General features: G+C 39.7%; 1 protein-coding gene across 2 annotated transcripts; it reads left to right on the top strand.

Moving 5' to 3' along the window:
• The first annotated feature begins 288 nt into the window (after positions 1-288).
• atad1a (ATPase family AAA domain containing 1a) lies at positions 289-10432 on the top strand. 2 transcript variants are annotated; one of them, XM_050050089.1, is made up of 10 exons: positions 289-354; positions 2197-2397; positions 2673-2771; positions 2870-2990; positions 5101-5301; positions 5538-5644; positions 6324-6413; positions 7102-7152; positions 7403-7575; positions 10054-10432. In XM_050050089.1, the coding sequence occupies exons 2-10, from the start codon at positions 2224-2226 to the stop codon at positions 10181-10183; spliced, it is 1146 nt and encodes a 381-aa protein (XP_049906046.1). In that variant the 5' UTR covers positions 289-354; positions 2197-2223; the 3' UTR covers positions 10184-10432. The 2 variants fall into 2 exon arrangements, with proteins under 2 accessions (XP_049906046.1, XP_049906045.1); XM_050050088.1 differs by having other exon boundaries at positions 2163-2397.
• Positions 10433-10663: the final 231 nt, after the last annotated feature.

The following is a 10663-nucleotide window of genomic DNA, read 5'->3' as shown; positions in this document are numbered from 1 at the left end:
TCTTCTTATTCGCAAAAAAAAAAAAAAAAAAAAACCTCCAAGTCCACTTTTTCCTCCAAAGTGGACATGGACACTGAATCACTTATGGTTACTAGTCCACCATCTGATAACTACTTTCTTTTCATTATTCTAACCTTCCTTTACAGTCTTTTTCCACCTACTGCTGTCCATGGTGCTGATATATGTATTATCTGTGTGTAAATTCTGCCCTCCAGTGGCTGGCTGACTAGGTGGATTCAAACCAATCCCGGAACCAATGTATTTGTTCCTACCCGAGTTACAAACCTTGGTGCACCTTTAATGCCTGTGTTTTGGCATTTTTGTTGCAGTGCTGTCGCTTCCCGTCTATAGAAAGTAAGACTTATTTCTCTTTAATTTAAGGAGGGTTGGGGGAGGGTTGGGGGAGGGGGGGGGGGTATAACAGTTATTCCCGGGAGGTGCCACGGGGAGAAAAAATAATATAAAATGAAACTGAGGCCATGTTTTACTAAAGCTAGCACTAGAGATGCTATTACGTGGCCTCGCTTTACTAATGCTTGGCCTCCAGATTGTTTAATTCGTTCCTCGTTTTGGTTCATTAGTATGCTCAATATAAGTGTAACGTTACAGAGAGGCAGCGCCACAGACCAGCCTGTCCACAGGGGTGAGGTTAGTTACATATTTAATATTCGCCGGTTTTCGCGGCTAATATCGTTAATAGCTGTATCAAAGCCTTGATATCCGCCAGTTTTTGGATACGTCGGAAAGATAATTTAGGCAGATGTTTCACAGTTTTATCACCTCGAAATAATCAAAAATGACGATACAGTTGAGAGTGCAGCGAACTGAGTGCCTGTCCAATGCGTCTGTGACTGTAGGCGTAGTTAGGGACCGTCCTAAAAGTGCAGTAACGTTACTACCCATTTAAATATTAAATATCTTTTTTGTTTTTCAACGTAGAAATCTCAGACCACTTCCATTATAAAGAGCCCGTCAACATTTCACATCTGTAAGGTTGTAAATAAATGTAGCAAATTATGGTTATGCATGCCCTATGTCCTTAATTGTGCACAATTCAAGGTTGTCATGTCAACAACCTGCTCATTCATTAATATATTGACGTGAAACCACCTATGTTGTGTCTTTAACATCCCCTCACAACTTTCAATGCTGTTGTGAGATGAGACTGAGATTGCCCTGAGCAAATCCCTCAGCATCATTATCAATGACCTACTGCTGAGATATACACATTTCAAGGTTGTAATTTCAGTATTGCTTATTGATGAATATATTGACAACAAATCACTTGCCACGTGTCCTCTCATAACATTCACAGCTGGTAGTTTATGGGAGAGCCCTTAGCAAATCTCTGAGCATTTTTATCAGTGATCTATATCATTAAATATCTAAATTTGAAGGAGGTGATTTCTATAGCTTGCTCATTTGTGAATATATTGAATTCAAATCACATATCACATGTCTGTGACATCCTGTCACAACTTTAACAGCTTTGAGTTTGTGGAAAAGCCCTTGGCAAATGTCTTGGCATCATTATCAGTAACTTGTTGCCTTTAATATGGACATTTTAAGCTGTGATTTCAACAGCTTGCTCATTTAAAAATAATAAATAGATGTGAAACCCCCTCTGATGTGTCTTTGACATCCTTTACATCTTTCACAGCTGTAAGTTTGTGGAAAAGCCCTCGGCAAATCTCATAACATACTTATCGATGATCTATTGCTTTGATATGCACAGTTTAAGGTTGTAATTTCAACTGCTGGCAGGGTCATTTTATGAATATATTGACAGAAATACTTCTCATGTGTCTGTAACATCCTGTCACAACTTTCACAATGCTTAATACAGCATGAACATTTTTAACAATGTATGGTTTATCACTCCACTCTTCCATTCAGCATACATCTTATCCAACAAGTAGTATGCAATGTCATGTTAAAGACATTAAGCTTGATGATTTGGTTCAACCTACTGACAGCCATTCACCATGTATTTTGATGGTCAGCCAAAAAATATTGGTGTGGGTAAAATGTCATTTACACTTATTGTCATTTAAAATATAGAAATGTGCAGCAAAGCAACATTACATTGTGTGATTTGTCAAATCAAGCAATATGGGATCTCGTGACCTCCATTTGACTGTTACTACATTATCTGTGTCCAGTTTCTATCTGTCTTATCCCTACATCTTTCTCCAGCCAATGGACTGACATCAGCCAGCAGAGATGCTGCTTAAAGATCTTCCCAGAGAGGCCCTGATGCGGCCGTTATCCAGGAATGAAGTGGTGGGCATGTTGTTGAGGTTGACCATCTTTGGCGCAGCGACCTACTACAGCATCAAATGGGTTGTAGACGCTATGGACCCCACTGCCAAACAGAAAAACCAAGCCAAGAAAAGGGTATAAAGAACATAAGCACTATCTGTGCAATTTAATACCCATACTACCATACAATTTACTATGTCAGAATAAGATGTAGTATATCCAATGCATAGTATGTGAAAAGCAGTATGCAAGAAACAAGAGGATGCTTTACTGCATCTGGTTACATATTGCAGTATGCAAGCCAGCATGCATTTCTGGCTGTTGTGACCCACAATCCTCTGTGCTTCAGAATGCAGCTTAATTGTTATCCTTGTGTGTCTTCAGCTGTGGTGTGTGTTTCCTCTCTACAGGCAGAACAGCTGATGAAGAGGATTGGCGTTGAGGGCGTCAAACTCACAGAGTATGAGATGAATATTGCATCTCATCTAGTTGATCCTCAAACTATGAAGGTAACAGTTGTTATCCTCATCCATGACTCATGATATTGAGATTATGAAGTGCCGTGACATTTTTACTCTTTTTATAATTGCACTCTACCCTCCTGCAGGTGTCCTGGAGAGATATAGCAGGTCTGGATGAGGTTATCAACGAGCTGCAAGACACAGTCATCCTGCCCTTTCAGAAGAGACACCTTTTAACTGGATCCAAACTCTTTCAGCCCCCTAAAGGTACTGCAGCAAGTCACCCAGTCAGAGCTATAATGGTCAAACCTCACACACAATCTTTAAGCTATAAGCTAGTTATAGGACAGAATAAGACACACTTCTTAAAGTGATTGTGAGTAATATACTAATAGATTGGTAACTACACATTATATCTGGAATTATTTAATCTTCAGTGCTTCTACAAATTATTTGGACAATGACACATTTTTGTTGTTCAACTTTTTTAAGTTTTTTTCAACCACATTGGGCCAACTGTGAAGGAATTGTAGCTGTTCTTACTCATTAACACAATTTTAGGGAAGAGAGAGTTTCATTATATATTATTAATTACTGTTTCACTTCAGTGCACACTTTCAACACAATATTTAACACAAATGATAAGATGTGATATGTAGCAGAATAATACACAGGTCATGATCAAACAGGAGCAGTAAGAACCCAAATTCTAGTACTACATGCCCCCTTTTCAGAATCAGTAATTAACATAAATGGTCTGCCATGGATGGTCTGCTAATACTGTCAGCAGACACTTGCGGTGCAGTCCAATCACAGTTGCAGCGCTATACTGTGAGACCATTTACTGTGGTATGACAATTCATTCAGTGTATACATTTGCTTGTCTACGGTATACTTCCATTAAATAAATAGTATGAAATACCAGGATGTCCTACTGCATCAAGTCGCATTTTGCAGTATGCAAGTCAGCATGCTTATCTGGCTGTTTGATTACAGTCCTCTATGCAGCGGAAGATTTGTCACATAAACCGAGCCACAGACAGTGGACAGCTCAATGACAGCTGACAGAAGCCATAATGACTATAATAAATCATAACAAACAATCTACAGTGTATCCATATAACTTAAAAGTTGAAACTACATACAGTATATTGCAAAACTAGGGCTCTCTTTGTTGACCTCCGTCTCCAGCTAGCTTTTTGTTGTATCTCCAAGGTAACATTAAATGATAACATTAGGAAATGCTGCGTTCCAAATTGCATACTGTTTCTTTCTACTTCAGTGTTTTTTGCTACGGACTGTGATGGATGTATGAGCAAGAGGATCATAGTTCAAGGCGCAATGTTACCACCAAGTAGTGTGTCCGAATTGTGTGCATCCTGGATGCAGCAGTACATATATTGTAAAGGCTCTGCAGTATGTACTGAAAGTAAAAATATGTGATTCAGAATGCAGAGTGTGTTTCGCATGTCCCAAGGCCAGCTTAATTTTTAAATGTGTGTTTTCCATTCAGTGACTTGAAGAACACTGTGTAGCCATAATATCTCCTTAGTTGCTTCGTCTGTATGTTCAGGATCGTCCGGCTTCTTTGTCCTACGACTCTGGGACCATGTGTAAACGACACAACACTGTATACTCAGCCTTTTAACTTAATGGTCAATATTAATTTCTAAATATACTGTAGAACCAAAACAAACAGAACCAAGTCACTGTTACATTTTCTGACTGCACTTTCTGTCATGACTGCAAATACTTTGAATTGAAGTGCATCAGAAGGTAGCCAGTATAAAAGTAGGTTTTAATATCCACTGCATTGACAACCTGTAGATATTAGAAGTTGTTATAAGCCACATTGGTTTGTGTGTTAGCCATTCTCTTTCTCATTATTGTCAGATAGCCATCCGATGCATTATGCCTTTATCTAGAGCTATGTGCCAAAAAGCATCTGACGAGATTTATTCACTTGGCAGCCTGACAGCAGATGATCACTGAGAGGAACACTTTACTTTCTGTAGAGAGTTTTTACCGTTTAGCACAAAGCTTTATACAGAGCATGAGGATGAGTCAACCTCCAAAATTAGCCATTATGGAAATCCAGTTCCATTCCTAGTCTCCAGCCTTTGTTTGTGTCATGGAAGTGTTTAAAAGTATGCAGTAAGTTGTGCCAAGTTTTGCGTCTGTACTTGTGTTAAAGAAGACCAAGTAAGGCAAAATAGCTCCACACGGTTGCCAGTAATTGTTGATCGTTGTTACAGATTCCTTCAATAATAAGGTCTATAAATTAAATTTGTCAGTACTAAATTTACAGTATTTTAGAAATTGTTTTTTTTTTTTAATTTGTAAATTCCTAATTTCTGTTCATATTTTGTCCTTGCAGGTGTTTTATTGTTTGGTCCTCCAGGATGTGGGAAGACCATGATTGCCAAGGCAACAGCCAAAGCCTCGGGTTGCAAGTTTATCAACCTTCAGGCATCCACGCTGACAGACATGTGGTACGGCGAATCACAGAAGCTGACTGCTGCGGTCTTCTCATTGGCTGTCAAAATCCAGCCCTGCATCATCTTCATTGATGAGATCGGTGAGTTTGATTAGTTTGTGGTAATTTTGCAGATGTTAGGTTATATAATGTTCATTCTCGGAACCCATCGGCTGTATTCGGTGTCTGACTTCCAGCAGACGGCGATGCAGCCTCTCCAGTGTTAAATATGATCTGTTCTTATCTTACTCTTTCACGCATAAAGTCTGTTTTGCATATCTGTTTTGGATAAATGCTGTCTTCATCCTTGTTTTTGCTCCTCATGTCTTGCGTGTTAGAGTCATTTTTGAGGAACCGCTCCAGCCTGGACCATGAGGCCACAGCCATGATGAAGGCCCAGTTCATGAGCCTGTGGGACGGCCTGGATACGTCCTCAACCACACAGGTAACACAAACATAGCTCTCTCCTATACTGTAATGTGCATACCACATTGAGTCATACTGGCATCATGTAGGACATAATACCTGTTCCACATGGTGCCTGTGCTGTGTTTGAGGTGTTAGGGGCTGTGCACATGCTGCATCTTTAACCACCTGGACAACCAAGTTTGGGTGCTGGATGCTACTCTTGTGCCTTTTCTATGCCAGGTTTCAAGAGCTCAGCAGCAGATTGCGTCTGAGGATGCTAAGCAACCTCAACAAGCACTGTGTCATAGCCTGTTTACCTGAAATCCTTGTGCAGAGCTGATCTTCAGCCAGGTGCTGTTTGTGTGTTGGCCTATAGTCAGTAAGACAGATGTAAAGCTCTGGCAGCTCTGCACTAAAATTATCAACTTCTTCTCCATATTTATCACAGACAATATTTACTGAAGGTGCACACTGCTGTGTTCCAAAAGTTGAACTCAGTTTGTCTCAGGGCACAGCCATCAACCTTGAAATACAGGCGCTTGGGAACGCATGCGCACCGGGACAGCTTCACTTGGGTGTTGTTGGGTGCGTCTGCCCACATCTGCACTGAAAACAATGAATTTGAGTGTGCAAAAAAAACGCAGCATGTGTACGCCCCCTGCAGTGGCTGGCTTTGTCAGCATAATGTATTCACATTGTGATTTGTGCAATTGTAGGTGATGGTGATGGGAGCTACAAACAGGCCACAGGACGTGGATCCAGCCATTCTGCGCAGGATGCCCGCCACTTTTCATGTTGGCCTGCCAGTAAGACGCGCACACACACACCAGCAAAAACAGTTGCCATCAATGTAATCTAAATTAACACACAAAAATTCATACAGTATTTAATATGTTGAAAGAATTATGTTTTCTGCCACTCTGTTTTATATGTCACATTAAGGTACATTTACTTTTCATATGTGTGGGGCAGTTTTACCCAGAAGGATAAGCTTTTGTTTAACTAACTCTGGGCCCCACTGTACCACATCATTTGCTAATCTCCATATAGTGATTGAAACGGTGCGTTTTATTGAGTGCTTTCAACTACACATAAAGTAAAGGAGCACAGCTTAAACTCACTGAACTGTGAGTGTGTCTCAGATTGTCTTATGGCTGCCGGCCAAACCACATTAAGCAGGTGCTAAATCTTTTCCTCTAGTACAATAAACAGCTCCTTGTCATGTCAGTTATAAATGTACGTGAGCTGTTGATGCTGAGCAGGAAAATACAGTGCGTGAGTATAATTGTAGCCTTTCGCAGTAAATGTATTAGACATGTTTATGTATAATGTGTTGAGGCAGTGTAAATGGCACTTAGTGTCTGGTGATTGGAAAGTATTTAAGCTGGTGATTAGTCGCTAATGGAAAGGTACATTCTTTTTTTTAATTAATAGTTTGCACGTTATTATGCTTTTATTTTTCTAATAAGAACTGCTGTCCTTTTGTCTTTGCAGAACACAAGACAAAGACAGGACATCCTGAGGCTGATTTTAGCAGGAGAAAATGTAAGAAGTGATTTCCTTTCATCCTAGTCAGCCGAGGAAGAAATAACTCTATTCACTGCTCTCTTATGTCACTCTCAGAGACCATTTCACACCTGTATTTTAACTGTCAAATCACATTAAAGTAAATCAGCTCACCCATGAACAGGTGACACTTGATTGGCACTAACAAACACACCCCAAGACTTGTGACAGCTAACAGATTAAGTCTTTGTAATTGCCTGACATTGCTCTCCTTTGCTTTTCTGCTCAGCTGAGCAATGCCATTAATCTGAGGGAGATTGCTGAGAAGACAGAGAGTTACTCTGGCAGTGACCTCCGGGAGCTTTGCCGCGATGCTGCCATGTACCGAGTCCGGGACTACGTCCGCAAGGAGCAGATGAGGCAGATCGCTCAGCAGCTGCAGGACTGCGAAGAGGAGGAGAAGTATGACTCATATAAAAACACCCACAAGATTTCATAGCCATTGTGTCCGCTGAGCATCTCTTTGTTTAAATACAGTACCCATCCTAAACAGTCGAGGTTAGACCAGTGTGGGCTTTTGAAAGCTGATAGCAATATTATTTTGAGTGATGTATGAACTGGTACTCTTTAATATTCCCACAAATGACCCACTCTTTTCAGTGTCCAGTGGGATATAAAAACTAAAACATGAATGCACTCTAATGAATTCTAATCATGATACACATTAAACTAATGTTGGGTCTCAGGCCAAAGAACTATTGGAGTGTTGATCATTGTCAACGTGAAGTAAATTAATTCAATAAGAAGGTAGCAGAGGTGGATCTGATTGATTTTTAAAGCACCTTATACTTTATACAGGCTAAAAATCTGATCTGTGTAACCCATGCCTCAGCTGTTGCTAAGCGACTATTGAAACCCTCTTGGAAGCACGATTGCTAAAAGAAGAAGTATTTTTAACTTTTAGTTCTCAGCACTCTAAACACTAAGGCGTCAGCATGTTGTTTCAAGTCACTATAAGACATGACGTTCAGCCTTACTTTAGTTCTTTGTGTCAATACACTGACTTCATCCTGTGGTCTTTTTTTAAAAACGTTTATTTAGAAGTCAGTTTGTCCCACCAGCACAATTATTAGAATAAAAGAAAACTGACTACACTACGAATAGGAATATGTATCAGATATATTGCAACCAACTTTTTCACCACTTTGAGATCATGAAAAAAATGAAAGTGCTGAGGGCATGTAAAAGAACAGTAAAACAGATTTTCTTTTTAAAAAATCCAAACTGTACAACTTAAAAAGACAATATAAAATATGTAATACGTTATACATATTTAAATACCTAAACTTTGGAGGGAGGTGAAACAGCTCCAAAACCTCAAAAAAAAATCACTAAATAACTTACGTTTCTGGAGAAGCATTTTGCGGTGCTTTTGTGAATTTTAAAGGTCCAGTGTGTAGGATTACGGAATACATTGCAAGAAGTAAAACATAATATTCATAACTATGTTTGTATTGTGTAAAATCACCTGAAACTGAGAATCATTGTGTTTTTGTTACCATACAATGAGCCGCTTATGTCTCAACAGACTTATTCATGTTGTTTCTGCAGTAGCCCAGAATGGACAAATCAAACACTGGCTCTAGATAGGGCCTTTCACGTTTTGGCATAGTTCTCACACAGCACAATTTTTATTTGGCAACAATCTGCGACCTCACAGCTAGATGCCACTGAATCCTATACACCAGCCCGTTAAGAACCCAGTTATGTTCCAAACACACACAAAAAATTTCAATAGTGGATTTCTTTTCTAAATGCACTGATACCAGTGATACCATATCATTACCAGAAAAAGTTTTTTGGTTAGGATACCTTATTATTTGTTATTTTTCTGTCTATTCTAAAGTACTGAGAATCTGAATGCAGAAACCACCTTATTGTAAAAATAACAATAAATGGTCTTGACAGACCTTCTTCTTCCACCTCTGCCATATCTCCAGAAAACAGTATGTTGAAAACCTGAATATTGCGTGAACATAATCAATAGAATGCTTAATAAGCTGATTGTATCATTAGGAAATCAAGAACAGTTCTTCCCTGTTCAAACAGTATTTCCCTATTTATCTTCCGCTGACATTCAGACGCCTTGTCCTTTCACATGGACGGATATTTTTGACACAATCCTGAGTAAATGCTATAAATCTTTCATGTGATATTTTTACATGTAAAAGTAATCTCATGTTTTCCTAGAAAAACTGTTATAACACAAATTTTGTCCTTTAACAATCACTGTCAGCCACACTTGTTAAAAAAGGGGGTGTGGCTCTACTGCAGTCCACTGTAGATGATGTGGAACACTGTGATTACTTCCGAACATCCCATCAAATAAGTCTGCGCATCTGGGTGGAGTCAGATGACAGAAATCATAGATCTAGACATATTAGAAATAGTTATTTCCATTGGAATGGACGGGTTATCTGGACAAGCTAGATCTTAAATTGACAGTGGCTCTCTAAAGTTACAGGGTGACTGATGTCAGACAGCTCAAGTATTTTATACTGTATTTTCCTTTTAGTGTAAAACAGCTGAGTACAATGTGTAGATTTCTTGTCTACCACTGCGAAAACACGTACTATAAAGTGTAGTTTACATAAGGAATACAATTAGTGTGCAGAATGGAATGGAGACACAGCTACTGTTTTTGTTGTTCACCTCGGCCTTTGGTTGAGTACAGTCACCTCTATTTGGTCTTTTACCTTTGTTATATTTCACTGTATAAATGTTTTTTTTGTGTGTGTTGTTGTCATTGCTTATTTAACTGTAAAGCACTTTGGTTGGCCGTTGGCTGTTTTAAAGGTGCTATATAAATAAAGCTGACATTGACATTGACATTGAAGGCCTCTGTCTCTGACCTCTGACCTCTTATGTCCTTTGCCGCAGACCTGTGGATGAGGAGCGGTTGCGGCCAGTCACCCAGCTGGACCTCCTCTTCGGCCTGGACAAGATGAAGGAATCTAAGCGGGCCACAACCTTCATGTTACCCGTTGTGTCAGAGGTACCTCTGGACTAAACACCAACACTGCGCCACGATGGGAAACATTTTCTTCAAACTCACTGAGTTTGTGTTTCAGCTCACCAAGCAGAGTCTCCTCCAACATGTCTGAGGTGCAGCTGGGAAAGCCAAGAGGCAGCCATACTTTTCATAACCTACTTTCCAGGCAGGGTTTGTTCTGAGCATGCTTACTTTCAGCACAACCCTGCCAGATGTGTAAAGTTACAATACAGTCAGAAATCTAATGTCTCCAATTCGCCACTGACCTAAAGTAGTGAAAGCATTCTCCATACACATTATGAATCTGACTGAAGTTACGGCTAGTGATACTACAAACTACTATACTTCATCACAATAAGGTTCCATATATGGTCCTGCCACTGATTGTGAGCAGAGGAGACTGAGCACCATGATGCATGAGTGTGGACTCCAGACCAGTGTCATCCTTCAAGGTTTGCTGCTTAATTTCTAAATCAGGCATCTCCTGTCTTCTTTTTT

The sequence above is a fragment of the Epinephelus moara genome, chromosome 8 (assembly GCF_006386435.1).
Source record: "Epinephelus moara isolate mb chromosome 8, YSFRI_EMoa_1.0, whole genome shotgun sequence".
Lineage (NCBI taxonomy): Eukaryota > Metazoa > Chordata > Actinopteri > Perciformes > Serranidae > Epinephelus > Epinephelus moara.
This window is presented reverse-complemented; position numbering and strand designations above follow the sequence as displayed.

What these genes read in the sequence shown, in the direction of transcription:
- atad1a (XM_050050089.1), top strand. Translation starts at nt 2,224, where the DNA reads ATGCTGCTTAAAGATCTTCCCAGAGAGGCCCTGATGCGGCCGTTATCC. An exon ending in AAAACCAAGCCAAGAAAAGG is followed by an intron (nt 2,398 to 2,672) that starts GTATAAAGAACA and finishes TCCTCTCTACAG; the next exon opens with GCAGAACAGCTGATGAAGAG. An exon ending in GACTGCGAAGAGGAGGAGAA is followed by an intron (nt 7,576 to 10,053) that starts GTATGACTCATA and finishes CCTTTGCCGCAG; the next exon opens with ACCTGTGGATGAGGAGCGGT.